The sequence below is a fragment of the Carassius gibelio genome, chromosome A12, assembly GCF_023724105.1.
Source record: "Carassius gibelio isolate Cgi1373 ecotype wild population from Czech Republic chromosome A12, carGib1.2-hapl.c, whole genome shotgun sequence".
NCBI lineage: Eukaryota > Metazoa > Chordata > Actinopteri > Cypriniformes > Cyprinidae > Carassius > Carassius gibelio.
This window is the reverse complement of record NC_068382.1, coordinates 2,300,692-2,322,407: the sequence shown is the minus strand read 5'-3', so window position 1 is coordinate 2,322,407 and position 21,716 is coordinate 2,300,692. Positions and strand designations below refer to the sequence as shown.

The 21,716-nt window shown below is 39.5% G+C and overlaps 1 protein-coding gene across 3 annotated transcripts in view; it reads left to right on the top strand.

The window, feature by feature from the left end:
- becn1 (beclin 1, autophagy related) overlaps positions 1 to 21,716 on the top strand; it is a 190,227-nt gene that overhangs the window by 157,949 nt on the left and 10,562 nt on the right. For all 3 annotated transcript variants that reach the window (XM_052612180.1, XM_052612181.1, XM_052612182.1), the window contains one exon: positions 166 to 315. In XM_052612180.1, coding sequence (XP_052468140.1) covers positions 166 to 315 — 150 coding nt within the window. The remainder of the gene's footprint in view (positions 1 to 165; positions 316 to 21,716) is intronic.

Genomic DNA, 21,716 nt, shown 5'->3' with positions numbered 1-21,716 from the left:
CGGAAATATGTGCATACTGAATAAGCTTTTTTAAACATTTATATGCAAAATAGAATAGTGTAATCTCTAAAATCAGGTTTTGCTTAACCTGCTTATGATGTAGAATTTTGTATATAACACTTTTTTTTTTTTTTTACATTTTTTTTTCTTCTACCTTTTTCTCAGGCACAGTGGGCAGTTCGGAACAATAAATAACTTCCGCCTAGGAAGATTACCCAGTGTACCAGTGGAATGGAATGAGATAAATGCAGCCTGGGGTCAAACTGTACTTCTGCTGCATGCACTTGCAAACAAGATGGGACTATGCTTTCAGAGGTGGTTAGATAAGAAAAAAATATTTACAACTAGATAGATAGAGCTTGTAGACAAACTTCGATCCCTTGACTGAAAGTACAAGATTAAGCGATGAAACTGCATTAGACATCAGCAGACCTTTAAGAAACCTCTTTAGATACAATTAGAACTGATCAGACCTTAATAAACCGAATAAAACCAAGTCAGGCTGCTTTAGACCACATCAGAACCCAAATGAACTACGATTTACTACCTTAAACAATTTATCAATTTTAAATTTGATCAAGTTGCATCCGTAATGTATCCCAATCCACCTCCTGAAGTGGTTTGATTGATCTGATTATTCTCAAATACGTTTCAGAGAGCATTGTAGGTGCTTGCTGATAATGATCATAGATCTAAAGTCTGCATTCTGTAGATTTATTTGCATGTGAAACAAAGTTGTGCATCAAATACATTCCATAATTGTTTCACAGGCATACAAAATGATGTCCAAAATTCATGATAAACAACATTAAACAGTATTTTAATCATTTTAGGAGTCAGCCAATATAAGACTTTCCCCGTCACCCCCTCTTTCCATACCCCAAACACACAGGTGGACAGATGATATATTCTTAGTACTTCCGCCACCAACAGGTGTTGCATTTAATGCAAAAATGTGTTCAAAATAATAAACTATACCTGGTTCTTACATTCTAGCTCCTAATTATTGCAGTTAATAATTACATATGCATTACACATACAGGAGAATAAAAAATATATATTTATTTATTCACAGAGGTAAAGGTGAATTATAAAGAGTTCAAGTGCTCAGTGTATCTTCGGTGGTAGTTGCACAGTAAAGTTCCGTTCATTTAGTGCATGGAGTATTGTTCGTGGAACGGGGACATCGCACAGGTCGAGAGTTTGGAACTCAGATGTCACAGCCACAATTATAGATCTCACTGTTCTTCGCTTCCTTCTCACAAGCCAAAGACAGTATCCACTCGGAATGTTCATGGGAGAATACAGCGACCATAGAATCACATGGCATCGCACGGTGATCCACAGTCCTGGGAACAGCAGAACAAGAAGACAGGTTAGCGTAACACTGAGATGAGTATATGTTACTTCTGACTTGAAGGCGCTGGGAGAAACTATGCAACAATCTTTTCTGTTGGAGGCTTGACAGGGAACTGAGGTGCAGGTGAGTGTATTTATAGTGCTCTTGATTGGTTCCGTGATACGTGGCAGGTGTGGCTGGTTAATAGTCAAGTGATTGAGAGCATTGGTGATTGGTTGGGCCTAGGCTTGCCAGATCCCTGACACTAGTCTCCCCTTCCAGGGTCCGCACCAGCGGACCTAACTCTCCAACGTCATGGGTCATATTATCCAAAAGATCTTGGTTACCAGCCTGCATATACGCTTGGTTTGGGTCTTGATCCAGATTTGTCTAATGGGTCGTCTTCTGTCTGGAACCACTTCAGTTATCTTTCCAGTGATCCAGGAGTTGGGGGGCACAGAATCATCCACTACCAGTATGATGTCTCCAGGAATTAAATTCCGCTTGATCTTTGTCCATTACTGTCATTCCTGCATTTGTGGTAAGTATTCCTAATGCTCCTCCATGATGTGACCAGTGGGAGGGTTGAAGGTCCATTTAATTCCTTTAATGAGAGTGCATCATTGATCTGTTCCAAGTTCCATCTTTCAATGTCTCGTCTCAACTAGTGCTCTCCACCGACAAAGTTAGTGCCATTGTCTGACCATAACTCTTTAACCTGGTTTCGTCTTGCAATAAAGTGTCATAATGCATTACTCCAAGAATCTCTGTCCAGTGATGAAGCAACTTCAATGTGCATTGCTCTTATTGCCAAATACTTAAAGATAACTCCATATCTTTTCCCATCTCTCTTCCCATGTTTGACTTCAAATGGTCCAAAGTAGTCGACTCCAACATGACTCAAGGGAGGTTCTTCTGAAAAACTCTATCTTCAGGCAATTCTGCCATCTGTTGTTGACCTGCAGCTCCATGTAGCTGTGGACACACCACACATCTTGCCAAGATCTTCCTTATAGAACCACTAACACCAGTATCCAGTATCTCTGGCGTAGTCTTGACAACATATTATTTCTACCTCCATGGCCAACCTCTCGATGATTATGTTGTAAGATGAGTAAAAATAGAGGTCTTTAGCTAATATGGCAGGAAGTTTTAACTCCTCAGGCATGGTGGCCTTACTTAGCCTTATATATATACTATTTCTTTTCACAACTTCGCCCCTTGTGGAGGAAGAGGGGGGCGGGGGTTGGGAGAGGAGAACTTGAGAACCATAACAACAATAGTATGCATATATTTATGTTTTTCTAGTGTAATGTGAGTCTGTGTCTTTGTGCATTTCTTAGTGGGCGTTTGTCCCTTGCCCACTTCTTTTCCATCACAGTGGTAAAACTGCTGTCCTCAGTCTCTCCTTGGTTCTTTTTTCCAATGCCCATTCTTTTCAGTTGGGAAGAGTCCTTCTGAATGAAATACTCAGTGTTGTTGTGGTGGCCTTTAGCATTGGTGGGTCTCAGGGTTTCTAGATATTTTAGGCTTGGAGTTCTTTCAAGTCTGGAAATCACTCAATTTCTGGTTCTAATGATCACCCTGTCCTTTAAGAAGTCCTTTCTCTTGTGGAAATCCCCTAGCTCCACTGTGTCTGGCAAGGTGTGAATATCTTCTTCCTTATTCCCTTACAACAGTGCCAATTGGGTTTCTAAACTGCCTATTTTGTTAAGCAAACCGCAATAGCTCATCCTTCTTTTGCGTGAAAATTGACACTGTCTTGCCTTGTGTCCCATCCTTCCTCAAGCAAAACAATCATCTTCCCAATCTTTTCTACCTTTATTCAAACAATGCCTTGCTATGTGCCCATCCTTTCCACATGCATGACAGACAAAGCTTCTCATTTTCTCATTGTCTTGACAAAGTCTAGCAATGTGACCAGCTTTTCCGCAAGCATAACAGAGAGTGACACCTTCTGAAGTTACTCTTTCTAATTTCTTTTGTCTCTGATGGAAACCATTAGATAATCTACAACATTCTCTCCTGCCAAAGGCAGCAACTGGATGTCTACATTCTGAAGCTTTAATTCGACTTCTTGCATTGAAATGCTGTGTCATTTTTTTAAATGATTAGCTCGTATGGTGTTTACATCTACATGCATAGCAATGGCTTTTTGTATGTGTGAACTACTCTGTGCAATTAATGTAGACTTAAACATGAGGTTTTGTTTAGTTGCATTTGAAAAAAAAACAAATGTAACAGCTGAACAATTCCCACAACCTGAATGCAAATGCTAGAGGATGCTCTCCAATTTGCATTGTGACCTCGGTTATCTTTCTCAAGTTAACAAAATTAGTTCCAGTAAGTTTAAGTAGATAATCTCTCCTTGCACTCTTGTCTGCTCTTTTGTCATGAACTTCCAATGAGAGAGCATTAGTTAATGAGTGAAGAATGCAGATCATTAGAAGTCTACAAGCATCTTTTTTTGACACACTATAAACATCCACTACCTTCTCCAGTTTTGACAAAAACTCTACAGGATCCATGTTATCAGGGTCAAAAGTATCTACTGCTGTAACAAGACTTTGAAAGTCCATAAAAGACTGGTCCATTGTCATTTCTTTGATCAAGAACTCTCTCATTTCTAGTACGTCTTGTTCGCACTGGTGCTACTGTGAACCTTACAGAACCATCTGACGAATTATGTCATTGACTAAAGGCTTCCTTGCAGTTATTCTCATTATATTAAAAATTGGATTGAGCATGTACTAACTGTCTAGCTTTCCCTTCATACAAACATCTAAATGTTTCCCTCTCTGTTTTGGACTTTGAAATTCCTTTTCCCAATTTCACTATCTGTTCCTTCAAAATGATCTCTTCAGCCTCACAATTTCTCAATGATATGACATAGCCTCTGACTTGAGAATTTAACAACTTGTTTTCAGTTTTAATGTCCTATGATATTTTCTTAGTTACCTTGTATGAGGCATAAAGAGCTTGAAGTGCATTGGTAACTTTTCCCTCTTTGTCTTTGGCCATTTTGGGACAATTTTTGAATTGGGATAAAGCCCACTCATAGGGGTCATCTGCCTTCTCTATCCCATCAAATATTCTCACCGAGCCATGCTTTAGCGATGTATTTAACTCTCAGCTCTTCCATTTTCACAATCTTATTAAATTGTCTTCAGCAATTCAATAGGCTTTATTCCTTCACTGACTGAACATTATCTAGTTACTTTGAGATACTCTAATTATTCACAGCTCCTGTGCTTTGGATGCAAATGAATAAAACAGCCACTCTACGTCGGGCTTCTGAACTAAACTGTTCACTTTTCCGGACATGGCCACACTCCTTTGGGCCTTACTCTTCACTACACTGTTAAAAACGTAACACTTCCGGCTTTATGTTATATTTTTACAAGTTTACTGAGCCACAGTACGATGGGCAAATAAACACTGATTTTGGGCTTCAAACGTCACAGAGTTCATTGCATTGGATTTACTACACTATAAACACAACAGTTATGAAAGAATTCTGTGACCACACTGCTGGTCAATTCACTTACTTTATAATTTCATCAGAATTATCACAACTTCACAGTCAGCTTCAATTACGTTATTATGGTATTACATAATTACTTACAACTCCGTTTCAGTTACTTTAGAAACAATAGATCTAATACAACTCTGCCACCATAATATGTCGGGTTTGTTCAATTACATTAGAATCCTAACAGAATTATAACAGACCAAAACAGAGTTTCAATTACTTTATAAACTTTAAACTTAAGAACTTTGCTTCAGTTACTTTAGAAACAACAATTCCCAATACAACTCTGCTACCACACTGTGTCGGGCTGATTCAGTTCCATTAGAATCTTAAACAAAATTTGTACAGAATAGGCTTAAGAACTCCTCCTGCCAATACAGATTAAACTAGATTCTCTTCTATCCTTACAATTTTTTTTCCAAATCTTTTTTTAAAACGAGGGGGTTCCCTGACAACATCAGAAAAAAGAAAGAAATTGCTTTTCTTACCTTTTTCTGCTTTTTAGAAATCCCTCGGTGGGTGGCTTGCCAATGTAAGAAAAAGTGATGAGGACTGTGACGAGTGGGGCAGGGCCAAGAGCCATGGGAATGGAGCAAGGCCGGTGGAGTGATTGGAAAAGAGCGACACCTGCGACACTCACCGGTCTCGAGTCACACAGAGGAGATTGGAAGGATACAAAAGAGGAGCGACAACCGTGAAGGACCAGAGAGGACCAGGCCTGGGCTTTATTTTGTGTTTGGTCTTTATTTGTGCATGATAGTCGTCCGCGAGGGGCTGACGCGCTGTTTTATGTTTATTTGATCATTAAAGTCTCATTTGATTGTCCGGCGGTTCCCAAGTCCTCCTTCCCGTGACCATGGAGTTTTTGCCTTTGTTACAAGGACATTGTTGATCTTGATGAAGATGTTTATTGGAGCATAGTAGTGACAAAGTACATGTAGTACCTTGGGTTCAACAGAGTCAAAATGAACCCAGAACATACGAAGTTCAAAACTTTTATACATTTTCAGTTTACAACCCTTGATGTAAATAGAGTTGCTCCTGTTGTAACAGCTGTAGTCTGTATGTTAATTAAGTTCCGGCACTCCTTTGTCTGAGGTGGTTCTTAGTGTCCCACATCATTCACATTCTACAATTGGTCACCATTTGCTCAGCATGTCATCATCCCAAATGTTTCAAACAACTTAACTGTTGACTTTATTCTTCTCTGTAATAATTAAGACATTTTGGGAAATGAGCATGATCAAACATATTGTAGAGTGGAAGCTTGGTCGAGGCAGAATATAAATTCTTGGTGGTGTGCAATATACCAAATTCTCCATGGTGTGGGATCGATGTACCAAACCTTTCCGTCACTGCATGCCAGATCTGTGGTTGGCACTCTCTCTGCATAGCCACTGGATATAAGGTTATTCATGAAAGCAGTGTAATCCTTATGAATTAGTGCATCTCTGGTAAACCTTATCTTCAGGTTAAGAGTGCATTGTTCTGCAATGTTACGGTTGTTAGGCATACTTATCTTTCTGTCCTTCAGAGGTAAAGCCAAACTGTCTTGAACTGTTGTTTCCAGAGTTCATCAAGTGTTACAGCAAAAATTCTGTTGATGGTATCTGCAGAATGATACAAGTCAGGTTCATCACAGCATCCTCCACCAAGAGGTCCATTTACCATCCAACCATGATGGTACAGGGCCCTTTATCCACACTCCTAAAGACTTCAAGTGGTTCCTAAGCTCTGAACAGAAGCTCCACATCTGAGGCCATTTATGCAGATCTTCCTGTCCTGGGATGTTACTCATATTAACAAGCATCCTAAGTTGTGTGAAGATATCTTCCATTTCACAGTACCAGCCACTGTCCAGTCCAGCCACTTCCAAATCTGTCTCTTGGTCTGTGGTGCGCAGAAGAATCTTTGTTATTCTCCCAGAGAGATTCAGTCTATCCATCAAACCCATTGTGTAGAAGGATCCTTTGACCTCTCTTTGATTTTAAATTCACTGGTACGATGGCGAGCTTAAAGTCTTTGAATTGTAACCAAACAACTGCACTGCATTCTCTGAGTTGCTCTTACCTTTCTTTTTACATCTGCTACCTTCTCCTTGTGGTGGATGTGAAGCATACTAAGGTCCCTTAAACCACAAGTTTAGCAAAAGAGATGTTCTCTACACTCCTTTCTGATGTTACCAGTTCAGAGACAGTCAAAACAAACGCCAGTGTTTTTTTTTTTTTGTTTGTTTGTTTTTTTTTTAGAAAAAAAAAAAAATCTGTATTCTCAACTCTGAGCTCTCTTCTCCAACAGAGTACAAAACTCCAGCATGTGTCCACCTTTGCAGTACAGACAAGTCTTTTCAGGTAAAGTTTCATCTTTAATCTTGTGTTCCATGTATGTTTCTTTTCAACTGTGATAGGAACAGGTGAGGTGATTTCTTTAATTGCATCCTGTAGGTTTCCAAACACAAGATCTGTCATCTTTTTCACTTGTCGCTCAATGAAAGTCACAATATCAACAAACGCAGCTCTCTGATGTTGCTTTTCCTGGATGTTACATGACACTGTTTGCCCCTTGTCTCTCATTTTGTAAGGTAATCTTTTAATCACAGTGATCATGTTGGCAGGTGTTTTCAATTCACACAGACTATGAACCTCATCCATGACATTGCAACATCCATGCAAGAACAGACTGTATACACGTAAAGTTTTTCCATTTTCTGACTTAAATGATGGCCATTAAGATATCTTATTCAAATAGTCAGATGCAATCATATGTTTGTTTCCAAAATGTTCATGCAGTAAGGTCTTTGCCTTTGCATATCCTGAGCCATCAGTTACATGCATCTTCAGCATTATAAGTCTTTTCCTTAATTACTTGTTCAAGAGGCCACAAGAAAGCATGGTAATGTAGAGGGTCACCATCAAATATTTGGATATCTCCCTTAGGCAGCATTGATGTTATCTCATTCTGTTTTTCCATTATAGACAACACAGGGTTCTGTTCACTGTTAATGTTTATGGAATTAGAGTGTATGGAAATATCTACGATGAGACACTGCAGGTGCGGTAGTATTTGAAACTGATGAACTTTGTCTGATGAACTCTGTGGGGCATCTGCTGGAGATTCATGGCATTGTCTGCCTTTTTCTGATTTGGCCTTCAAAAATGTAAATCAGCATTTCCAGTTGCTGTTTTTCCCTTTTTATCCTTTCCAAGGTTTCATGGAACAAAAGTCTCTGCATCAAGAGCTTCAACTGTTTTTCCTTTTATCATAAAATATGACTCCATGCCATCAGATCGTTAAGAAAGCCGCACTCTGTGCTCCAGATCCAGAGTTCTTTAAAGCATTCACTTTTGCCATTGATGTGGCTATATCAACCTTAAGCTAAAGTTATTTTTGTTGTCTTAATTTCTTTTCCTGCTCCTCAAGGTAATGTTTTTGCTTTAGCAAACTTTGACAGAGAAGCAGAGCAGCTATTTCAACCTCTGCTTTAAGATGTGCTGATGAAGTAAAAGAAACATTTGATTTTGAACCTTGTTTTCTACTGCTTAGGTTTGCTATGCTGTCACATGGCAATATGTCATCCTGATCATCATGTTGAGAAGATAGTTGCTGTTGTAACCTTTTTTACATCCTCATGAATGCTACTTTTTTCCCTTGACAAAACATCCTGGTAAAAGTCAATGTCATGAGTTAGCTGTGAAGGAGACCTATTAAGTTAAGTTCTGAATTCCACACTTCGGCATCATTAGTTAATCCTTGTTTGTTTTCGGTGACATTTGTGAACCATGCATTTTGTCTTTTTTGTTCATCTTTGGAATTAAAGGCATCAGAGGTTTGTGCAATGCCGTGGCATTTTCAGATAATTGCAGCAGAACATCAAACTTTGCTTTCACTTGTGAAACAAAGACAAAATCTGGCTATTTCATTTGTTTACTTTCTCTTTATGCTGTTTCTAAATTGACTCAGTCTTGCTTGCCAAAACCTTTGCAGTCAGAGTGAATTTTCTTTTCTCCATTTTAGATTAGGTTGAGCAACCCCTTGATCCACTCATTTTGTGTTTACAGACAGCTGCAAATAATCAACAATGTATGAATCCAACCACACACACACCAGTCATCCACTTCAAACACAGCGAACCCAAGCCCGATCAGCGGCAATGAACTCTTGCTATAAACAACAGTAACATCAAACTTCAATATGTAGCTATAACCCCTGCAAACTGTGTTCACAAAAACCATAACACAGTACAAAACACAGGTTACATACCACTGTTTGTGTGCGATGCTATCGGGTGGCTGCCGCTCTCCAGATAATCAAGCCGTGACTTCATGTGTGGTCTCAATGGCTGATAATCCGTTTTGTCTTGGACATAGAGTAGATTTTTCTGACAAATGTAGGCAACTATCTTGAAAACTAAATTTTGCTGCAGAGAGACTGAGTAAAAGAAAGCTTACTTGTCAGAAGGGCTTCCTGATAATGATCATAGATCCAAAGACTGAATTCTGTGGATTTATTTGGATGATAAACAATCAAGGTTGTGCATCCAATACATTCCAAAATTGTTTCACTGGCATACAAAATTGTGTCCAAAAGTCAAGATAAATGATATTAATCAGCATTAGAAGCCTTTTAGCTGTCAGCAAAAAATAAGCCTTCCCCCTTCACCCGTCTCTCTATATCCCAAACACACAGGTGAAGAGATGATATATTCTTACTAAATCTGCCACTACCAGGTCCCTCAATTAATGCAAAAAAAAAAAAAAAAAAAAATGTGTTGAAAATAATAGACCTGAACCTGGTTCTTACAGGCATTTACACTTGGTCATTTCATGAATGCTATCCAATAAGTAAAAGCAAGTATAAACAAGCCCTAAGAAAAAGTGACCACATCAGTCTTTACAGAATTTTCTGATGCTTGTGAGGTGTTGCTTCCATGTTCATATAATATCACTAGTGTGACTAGGTATGCTTCTGCTAACACTTGACCTAACACCTGAGGCTTCGCTTTCTGAGCAGGTTGTTGAAATCAAACAAGACTTGAGGTAGGGAGGCATTACCATGACATATAGGTAGTAAGTACGGAGTCACTGGATATAAGTCTGCAACATCTGAGCACACACAGCCTTGACCTCGGGTTTTCGAATCCAAGTGGACCCGTGAAGACCTGAAATATGTTGCCTTTATGATGGCCTGGTCTAGATCACCAGCACAATATGGTCATCCACCTACTGTAATAAGTTCAGTAGCCCCATTATACTCTGGTACAAGAGACTATCCAGTATTTAAAGCCCTGACTTCCAATGGAAATGAGTCACCTTGGAAATGAGTCACCTTGGAAATTAGAAGGAGCTTCTCTGCTTAAATGTAATTAGATGCCTTGCCATGGGATGTGGCAGCTGCTACCCCATGCAGGGACCTAACGGTCTCCTGTACCAGTTCTTGATAAATTTCTTGTGAAATAAGGCACAAGGAGTGAACAACTAGGCACAGAAACTGTTAAAAAAATAAAAGCAGCCTTCTTTAATTAAATTAGTTGCCATACCCAATTTTGGGAATGGACTGCTACTTGTTGACTGGTTGAATCAGGAAGGCTGGTCCTGAGCTCCTCTGATAAGGGCCTGCCAACTTTTTTAGTACAAGAATCATACCTCCATTTATAAATATTTGTGTCTGTGATTGGTGTGCTGTGAAGGGAGTAATCAATTTGGAATTAATCTTCCACTATGTCATTTAAGTCAGCCATATCACTTCTGTGCTCTTGTACGTGGTATTGGAGGGTATAAGAAATACAACATGGGCTGCAAGTGGTAATAATTTGAATCAAATCTCCTGATAATCCCAATGCATTGTCTCTCCAAAGAAACCACAGTACTCGCTTGCATACCTGTTGCAACATACCTTTGACGTTTTTGCTAATGGCAATGGTATGCTGACGGAACCTCAGGAGGACATCTCAGGGTCATTCAGAGATTATCTCTGATGTTGAAAAGAACAGTTAAAGAGAATTCTGCCTTTACAATCATGTTGCACCATAAGGTGTGGAATGAACCGAGACTTTGCTATTTTGCATTCCTCTTCTAGTAATCTTAGCCAAATTCCTGGCTGAGTTCAACTTTACAATTTCAGTGCAATTTCAGTGCAAAGCAGTTTATGCTTCATAAACTGGGGAGCACAGCCACTTTACCTGGCATAGCGTAGTACAGCAGTTCTCAATTCCAGTCCTCGCGCTCACCTGCTCTGCACATTTTGCATGTTTCTCTTTGTTAACACACCTGATTCAGATAATCAGCTCGTTAGAAGTGAGCTCCGTGCATGAACTGTGTTCCAATTGACATGGTCTCTACACAGTGTTTATTGCTCCCTTCTCACTGTGCAGGGGAAATCTGTTCGTTTACTTCACTTCGGAAAATTCTTTCATGGATTTGCGCTGTGCAACGTCTGCACATACGGATCATATACCTTACATCATATAAGGTAGTCTTACATCATATACCGCTGTAAATAGATACAATTAAAATCAATGTCTCACACACTCCAATGCACTTTGAATGGAACATATACATTCACTTCGAACTGGAATCATGATGGAATATCCTTTGATGTCCCCTTCACAGGGCACTTAGGTTTGAATAGAACAAATGTCTGAAGTGATAAGAGCAGCATACAAAATGTGCAGAGCAAGGAGGTGCGAGGACTGCAATAGAAAACTGCTGGTGTAGTAAATGTAGACCATCCACATTCACTCTGATGGTTGCATTTTGCAGTAGGGTTGTAAGGGTTTTGATCCTGTTTATACCTAGTGACCATCTTGTCACTGTACAGGAGAGTATAAACTTGCTGGATAGTTGTGATTTGCAAGACACAGACCTGAGGGATTGAATGCGTTATGTATAGCAAACATCTGTTTGGGCTTAGAGACTGAGAAAGTGATGACCCTTCAACTTTAGTAAAGTCAAGTCACATTTATATAGCGCTTTAAACAAAATATATTGCGTCAAAGCAACTGAACAACATTCATTAGGAGAACATTGTGTCAATAATGCAAAATGATAGTTAAAGGCAGTTCATCATTGAATTCAGTGATGTCATCTCTGTTCAGTTAAATGGTGTTTGTGCATTTATTTTTTCAATCAAGTCAACGATATCGCTGTAGATAAAGTGACCCCCAACTTAGCAAGCCGGGGGCGACAGCGGCAAGGAACCGAAACTCCATCGGTGACAGAATGGAGAAAATAACCTTGGTAGAAACCAGGCTCAGTTGGGGGGCCAGTTCTCCTCTGACCAGACGAAACCAGTAGTTCAATTCCAGGCTGCAGCAAAGTCAGATTGTGCAGAAGAATCATCTGTTTCCTGTGGTCTTGTCCTGGTGGTCCGAGGTTTTTACAGGGGATCTGTATCTGGGGCTCTAGTTGTCCTGGTCTCCGCTGTCTTTCAGGGCAGTAGAGGTCCTTTCTAGGTGCTGATCCACCATCTGGTCTGGATACGTACTGGATCCGGGTGACTGCAGTGACCCTCTGATCTGGACACAGACTGGATCTGGTGGCCACGGTGACCTCGGAACAAGAGAGAAACAGACAAATATTAGCGTAGATGCCATTCTTCTAATGATGTAGAAAGTACGGTGTTATGTGAAGTGTTCCGGTTCCAGTTTACCTAATTAATGCAGCCTAAAAATCCTTTAACGGATTTGGATATTAAAAGCATATTAGTATGTTATGTGTATGCCAGGTTAAAGAGATGGGTCTTTAATCTAGATTTAAACTGCAAGAGTGTGTCTGCCTCCCGAACAATGTTAGGTAGGTTATTCCAGAGTTTAGGCGCCAAATAGGAAAAGGATCTGCCGCCCGCAGTTGATTTTGATATTCTAGGTATTATTCTAGGAGTTTTGAGAACGTAGCGGACGTAGAGGAGTATAATGTAAAAGGAGCTCATTCAAATACTGAGGTGCTAAACCATTCAGGGCTTTATAAGTAATAAGCAATATTTAAAAATCTATACGATGTTTGATAGGGAGCCAGTGCAGTGTGGACAGGACCGGGCTAATATGGTCATACTTCCTGGTTCTAGTAAGAACTCTTGCTGCTGCATTTTGGTCTACCTTTAGTGTCTACCTTTGACTGTACAAACTCAAAACTATTTTGTACAAACATTTTTTTTTTTCTGGGATTTAGCAATCCTGTGAATCACTAAACTAATATTTAGTTGTATGACCAGTTTTTTAAAACTGCTTGACATCTGTGTGGCATGGAGTCAACCAACTTGTGGCACCTCTCAGCTGTTATTCCACTCCATGATTCTTTAACAACATTCCACAATTCATTCACATTTCTTGGTTTTGCTTCAGAAACAGCATTTTTGATATCACCCCACAAGTTCTCAATTGGATTAAGGTCTGGAGATTGGGCTGGCCACTCCATAACATTAATTTTGTTGGTTTGGAACCAAGACTTTGCCCATTTACTAGTGTGTTTTGGGTCATTGTCTTGTTGAAACAACCATTTCAAGGGCATGTCCTCTTCAGCATAGGGCAACATGACCTCTTCAAGTATTTTAACATATGCAAACTGATCCATGATCCCTGGTATGCGATAAATAGGCCCAACACCATAGTAGGAGAAACATGCCCATATCATGATGCTTGCACCTCCATGCTTCACTGTCTTCACTGTGTACTGTGGCTTGAATTCAGAGTTTGGGGGTCGTCTCACAAACTGCCTGTGGCCCTTGGACCCAAAAAGAACAATTTTACTCTCATCAGTCCACAAAATGTTCCTCCATTTCTCTTTAGGCCAGTTGATGTGTTCTTTGGCAAATTGTAACCTCTTCTGCACATGCATTTTTTTTAACAGAGGGACTTTGCGGGGGATTCTTGAAAATAGATTAGCTTCACACAGACGTCTTCTAACTGTCACAGTACTTACAGGTAACTCCAGACTGTCTTTGATCATCCTGGAGGTGATCATTGGCTGAGCCTTTGCCATTCTGGTTATTCTTCTATCCATTTTGATGGTTGTCTTCCGTTTTCTTCCACGTCTCTCTGGTTTTGCTCTCCATTTTAAGGCATTGGAGATCATTTTAGCTGAACAGCCTATCATTTTTTGCACCTCTTTATAGGTTTTCCCCTCTCTAATCAACTTTTTAATCAAAGTACGCTGTTCTTCTGAACAATGTCTTGAACGACCCATTTTCCTCAGCTTTCAAATGCATGTTCAACAAGTGTTGGCTTCATCCTTAAATAGGGGCCACCTGATTCACACCTGTTTCTTCACAAAATTGATGACCTCAGTGATTGAATGCCACACTGCTATTTTTTTGAACACACCCCTTTCAACTAATTCAACTAATTGCCCAATTGCACAGCCTTAAGAGCGTGCATATCATGAATGCTGGGTCTCATTTGTTTTCTGAGAATCTACTGAACCTACTGGTAACTTGTTTGCCACGTAGCAATAAAAAAATATACGAAAAACCTTGATTATTCTGGTTAGTCACATTGTACTGCTATTATTTTGAACAATACTGTAAGTATGATTTAAACCATGCTAATGCACTTCCATTAATGCCAACAAAGTGTTCAAGTCTATGCAGAATAATGTTGTGGTCAATTGTTTCAAACGCAGCACTAAGACCCCATAAAACTAATAGAGAGATACACCCACGATTAGATGATATGAGCACATCATTTGTACATCTAAGGAGAGCAGTCTCAGTACTGAAAATGGAGATTTGAGATTGGTCTATAATTAACTAGTTCTTTGGGGTCAAGTTGTGTTTTTTTTTTTTGATGAGAGGCTTAATAACAGGCAGTTTGAAGGTTTTGGGGACATATCCTAGTGACAATGAGCAATTAATAATAGTCAGAAGACGATCTATGACTTCTGAAAGCACCTCTTTTAGGAGCTTAGATGGTATAGGGTCTAACATATACAGTACATGTTGTTGGTTTAGATGATTTAACAAGTTTATACAATTCTTCCTCTCCTATAGTAGAGAGTGAGTGGAACTGTTCCTCAGGGGTTCTATAGTACACTGTCTGATGTGATACTGTAGCTGACGGCTGAATGGTTGCAATTTTATCTCTAATAGTATTGATTTTAGAAGTAAAGAAGTTCATTAAAGTCATTACTGCTGTGGTGTTGGGAAATGTCAACACTTGTTGAGGCTTTATTTTTCGTTAATTTAGCCACTGTATTGATTAAATACCTGGGGTTATGTTTGTTTTTATTCTAAAAGAGAAGAAAAGTAATCAGATCTAGCAGTTTTTAATGCTTTTCTGTAGGATAGGTTACTTTCCCGCCAAGCAATACTAAATACCTCTAGTTTTGTTTTCCTCCAGCTGCGCTCCATTTTTCAGGCTACTCTCTTTAGGGTGTGAGTATGCTCATTATACCATGGTGTCAAACTGTTTTTCTTAACCTTCCTTATGCGTAAAGGAGCAACTGTATTTAAAGTGCTAGAAAAGAGAAAGTCCATAGTTTCTGTTACATCATCAAGTTGTTCTGAGGTTTTGGATATGCTAAGGAATTTGGATACATCAGGAAGAAATCAGGTATAAACACTTTGACTATTTGCCATATTTCTAGAGAGAATAGCGGCCGTCACCCCAGGAGGGATGAAGACCATCTCTTTCCAACAGGTCAGGTCTGCCCCAAAAGCTCTTCCAATTGTCTATGAAACCTATGTTATTCTGTGGGCACCACTTAGACATCCAGCCATTGAGTGATGACAATCTGCTATGCATCTCATCACCATGGTAAGCAGGGAGGGGACCAGAGCATATTACAGTGTCTGACATCGTGCTTGCAAGTTCACACACCTTTTTAATTGTTATTTTTAGTGATCTCCGACTAGCGAAGTCAAACATCATTTGCGCCTGCAAATGAATGGCAATCTTACTGTATTTACGTTTAGCATTAGCCAGCACCCTTAAATTTGCCAAGATGTCAGGTGCTCTGGCTCCCGGTAAACATTTGATAATGGTGTCTGGTGTCTCTATATTCACGTTCCATACAATAGAATCACCAATAACTAGAGCACTTTTATCAGGTTTCTCAGTGGGTGCATCACTGAGTGGGGAGAACCTGTTTAATGTTTTGATCGGAACAGAAGAGCGGTGTTTTGACCCACAACTATGCTGCCTCACTGTCACCCAGTTGCCCTGCTGCAATTAATGTTTGAATGTGTGTCTCTAATTCTGAAATCTTCTCTGTCAGCCTAACTATTTCCCTGCATTTATCACATGTGGATCCCTCATCTGCGACAGAGATAGATAAACTGTACCTGTGCCAAGAGGTGCAAATAACAATAGCAGGAGAAGCCATTACTCACCATGCTTGATGAAATATTATACGTTTGTTTGATTAACTTGTGAAAAACAGGAGTGAGAGAGAGGAGATGAGAAAAGAAAACAGCGATGGGTTCGAATGAAAACGTTAATGACAAGCTAACAAGTGCTAACGCTTTGTAGGTGTACTGCACTCACGGATATAAAATAAAAGTGAACGATCAAAATTAATCTGATAAGATTGATCGATATTAACAGAAATATGGTGTGGATTGTTATATTTTATCACTTTAAAAAACAGAGAGTGATAGGAAGATAAAGATTCTAGAGAGAGGGAAAAAAACAGCTACACGGAGCTACGATTAGCTACGGAAGGCCAACAGGAAGTAGAGAAAACACTGTCCAACAGCGACACCCGCAGTCAGGAAGGCCATTTGTGAGTTTTTGTGTGACATTGCAAAATTGTCTGCAAGGGAAGCAACTCAGGAGTACTTGGGAGGCTTACCATAAGAACAGCCCTGGTGATTAGGGCAGAGACAAAAAAATTGATGAGATTCGTGGATTGATTGTGAGATTTTCGGAATGCATCATGATTCTCTCTCAAATCAATTCTGAGCTTAATTTTTAACAGTAGATAGCGCTCTAGGCTAGTTTTTATTCACAAAGTCAAATGCTCATGAAGCACAGCTCTTATGCCTTCGGCTAAGTAATGTAGTCTTTTATGCTTTTATGATGCAAGATTAATGTAAACAGCCCATTGTGAACATCCTTGTAATTCACTTAACCTTTTCGCTCTACATGAATGATTATTTTAGGTTAAAATTGTGCGTGTGTAAGGAGCGCCAACCTCCCGATCTCTCTTGTGAGGCCAATAAGGACGTGACTAAAACTGTAATTCATCGACTGGCCGCTTGAGGCTGGCTGCAAAAGGGAGTCAGTCCCATTGATGACATGACAACTGTGAGGGGCGTGAATTTTTTTTATAACTCATCCGTTTAAATTATATTAAGACTTAAATTTCTGCATAATTAAGGGCGTATCCACTTGAGTGTCAGGTGGATTGCAGCTGCTGACACTGCCATCGTGCTAGGTGGGTGTGGCTTCAGCAACTAGCTCCCGCTAGGGCTGGGACAACGCGTCGAGGTCATCGATGACGTCGACACAAAAAATATGTCTACGCAAAATATGCACATCGATTCGTCGGCCTGTTTTTATTTCTCTAAAAACGTTTGTAGAATGTTTACCTTATGTGCACTGAATATACGCGATGGCCGGATCAACATTCTGTACAACGTTATATAACCAATCCAGGGTTTTTTCTGCATTGATCTTTTTTTTGGCGGCTGTCAAAGCCTTATTTGATCGGTGAGCGATGACAGGGCGCGTACGAGAGAGAGCCCCGGCTGTGCGCGCGCACTCACAGTCTTCAAACAACACGAGCGCTTCTTGCTCTCTCTCTCCCTTGTGCATATTAATCAAAATCATTGAACACGATAGAAAAAAGGCGAAACACCAAAATTTCACGCGCGTTGGCGGACTCACAGTCTTCAAACTACACGAGCACTGTCTTGCTCTCTCTCTCTCCCTCCCTCGTGCATATTAACAAAAATCATTAGACACAATAGAAAAAGGGCGGAACGCCAAAGTTTCACATCGAGCTTTCGTAGATTATTTTTTTCTCCATTACAGGCTGCTGGCTCACACTGTTAATTTTTTTTTTTTTTTTGAAAAAGCACTCTTTGTATTAGCTTAAAGCCCTCAAGTTTACATTGGTTACTGTATTCTTTCAATTGCTCTAAACAAGTATTTTGGGTGACTTTTCTTATTGAATGCTAGACATCAAGTTGTTGTTATTTTCATCTGAAAGAATAACTTTTTTTTCAGTAAGCTAGGCCCTATGTGTTCAATAAGCTTGTTTAAGTAAGCTATGTGTTTTCAAGGCTTCAAGGTTTTATTGAATGCTATCTCTATACAAGTGCAAAGTAATGCATTCTTAGTCTTTTATTTTGTAATTTTAAGAGCAATAAACATATATTGCAATGTTAAGGAATTCATGTTTTTTTTTTTCATTCAGATATGTAAATCAACATGTATAAATTGTTAGTAGTCAATTGATGGGGAGATAATCGAAATCGAATCGGTCTGAAACATTAATCGTTAGATTAATTGATGCATCGAGAAAATAATCGCTAGATTAATAGTTTAAAAAATAATCGTTTATCCAAGCCCTAGCTCCCGCCTTTTTGCCCATTGTTGATTGTCCGGGAGTCGCGCGGTGACGCGCTGCCAAAATTGCGACGGCCCTCTCTACACACTTTAGGCTTCAAAAACACACTTCAGGGAGGCTACGGGTGACGTCACGGACACTACGTCCATGTTTTTATACAGTCTATGGTGTGTAAGGAACTGGAAGCAAGCAGAATATGGCTATTTCTAAAGCATTCAGTCCCATCTGCTGTTAAAAACTAAGCTCAGAATCAAATCAAGAGAGACTCGGGATGCCTTGGGAAAATCTCAGAATCAATGCAGGATCTCACAATCAATGCAAGATGAATCAATTTATTGTCCCAGCCTTACTGAAGATGTCATTGGTGTCATGAAGAACTCTTTTCAGAACGTTCATGCATTCTTGAGGTTGCAGGTGCCTACTACATTGTCCAAGCCACATCTCCAGTATCTATTGTATTAGTGTAACAATAAAAACGTTCATAGTCACGGGAAGGAGGAGGCAGGAACCGGCAAACATTCAAACGAGACTTTAATAATAAAATAAACACAAAACAGCGTGACAGACCCTCATGGACGACTGTTGTGCACAAATAAAACCAAAACACAAAGTAAAACCAAGGCCTGGTCCTCTCTCATCCTTCACTGTCGTAACGCCTCCCTTTATCCTTCTGGAGCTCTTCCGTGGGTATCGAGACCAGTGAGTGGTGCAGCTGTCGCTCATTTCCAATTTCTCCACTGGCCAAACTCCATTCCCATGGCTCTCAGCCCCACCCCACGCTTCACAATAAGCTATTGCAGCTTTTTTGTATTGTAGTTATTGCAGCTATTGTTAATGTATGTAGCGATTGTAAATAGTTTAACATTAAATAACTTTGTAAGTAGTAAAACAACACAAACGCAAATGGGGCAAAAATTTGTTTTAAGTTTAGAAACTTTTTGAGTCTGCCCCTCCCTTTCCTCAGAGTGCTTTTGTCCAAATCCTTGCTTTCCTCTTTTGCATCAATCATTGTTTTCAAATTCACAGTTTTCCCATGTAATTGGGCTACTTAAACACTGTGGCCTTAGGTTGTCTTTTCATTTGCACGGGTTGAAGCACCCCCTAACATGGTATTTAGCTCCTGGAATGCAAATTTTATTGGTGGAACTCCACTGAAACGTGATTGAGCTACTTTTGGGCTACTTTAGAGTAGCAGTTGGGGTGGGATGGTTTTGCGAAAACCTTGCAACCCTGCATCACCTACACTACGGCTATTCAATTCATTTAATTTGAGGGCCAGATTATTGAATTGAAAATTTCAAGGGGGCAAAGGGGGAAGGGCATATAAAATTAGAAATTAAATTTAAATTTCACACTGAAACTCCAAAGTAATGTAGAAACTAAAGGTGGTATATTTTAAATGTTTAATGTCACTTCTTTGCTAATTAGCCTATTATTAACAAAGTCCACTATTTTTGGTACCAATACTGCTACTGATCTCTCTTTTAAATGCATTTTCACCTCAATTTTAGCCATTAATTATAGCCATTCAACATTAAAGTATAATTGAAAGACATAATTTTTAAAATTTAGTTGGCTCCGAAAAATCTAACTTTTAATTTAGGTGAACTTAAAGAAATCTTCACAAACTATAAATTATATTTGATAGTTTTGGCATAATTGCGTGTTTTTGTCAGTTGAAGAGGAGCTACTGGTGTGCTGTCTGAAGCTGCTCAGTGTGTGCCTACAGCCGAATGCACAGCCTTTCAAACTGTACTTCATTATCCCGCTTATTACATGGCTACTTTCCACATAAATAAATAATTAGACGCGAAATATTGATTTAGTTTAAATATTTTAATGCAAAGCTCCCGTGGAGACAGCAGTTGCAAGCAAGCGGCAAATTCAAACTAAACTGACATTTATGGCTGTGCAGGCAAACTTTGTATTATGCAACATTTCACCACAAAATAATTAAGGCAATAAAATAAGATGAAAATGTTTGAAAACATACAAAACAAGCGTACAAAACCATTGTAGAAGAAATGGCAGCAGCTGGGTTGACATACCGTAATTCCTCAAATAAAAGCCGGGGCCTTTATTTACCTGAACTGCAGAAAGTAACAGGCTTTTATTTGAGGCAGGCCTTTATTTTAAATTCCATTTGTTTGATAAGTAATTGTTTTAAATAACCCGTTTTAAATTAAAAGTGATAGCGTTCCAGTGGAGAGAGATCATAACATTAGCACAGAATAAGTTCAGAACCTATAACCAAAAGAACCAGTTCGGTTCAGACGCTCTGTGTGTCAGTCTAATTCACGCTGAATCATGCATGTGCAGTATCATCAGCTCCTCGGTTCTCGAATCGGACTCATCCAACAGAAACGGTTCTCGGTTCAGTGTACGATTCAACCGGTTCTTGACTTGAGAACGAGAAACGCTCCAGCAGTGGGTGTGTACGTTAGTTATCTGGCTCTGCTGCACAATTTTTCCCCCGGCCTTTATTTAAGACCGGCCTTTATTTGTCCGTGTTGACCACGCCCCCGGCCACTATAAGAGACCCGCGATTATTTGACTACCGGTTTTTATTTGAGGAATTATGGTAATTAAACAATTATACACCATATTAAATCGAGTTTTAATATTTTATTAGCTAAACAGACGCAAAGCTTCCACCAAGAAAAAACAAATAGTTCAAGCAAGAGTATAGCACCGACTGCTGTTACCCGGATAAACCTGTGTTATTAGCTTTTACAGCTTGTTATCCAGGGATAACACCTCGGAGTGTCGCGACTGACCAATCAGAATCAAGTATTCCACAGAGCTATGTAATAAACTCATTTAAACTAGAGTTGTGAATATCTCATAACCCCCTCACACAAGCGCTTGTCAATGCTGCTGTCTACTGCTATTGCAGTCTCCGGTAGATTGTTGTTGTTGCATCTCTTCCTTTTCTTTTTTGGCTGTGTGAAACAATGACCTGCGCCATTGATGCCCCCTTGTGGACAAATTCAATAGTGCAATTCAAGGCATATGTGCGTTCTGCGTATACTCTTCCCTAAGGCCAGATGAAGATAACTGGCAGTTCGGATTGGGCCCGTGGACCGCCAATTGAATAGTGACACACAAATCCAATGAGTGAGAAAAATTCAATAGTTGTGGGACTCGGCCATCACACAGGAGATCTGTTTTTTTCCTTAGTTATGTAAATGTCTGTTTCTTGAAGCTTATGTATAAAATCAATATCACACTTCAGCTTGTGTGATATAGATCATGTATGAATAAATGTATCTGCAATAATCTTTAGCTGCTAATGTTCGCCGGATTTAATTTATTGTTAGATAATTCTGTATATGGTAAA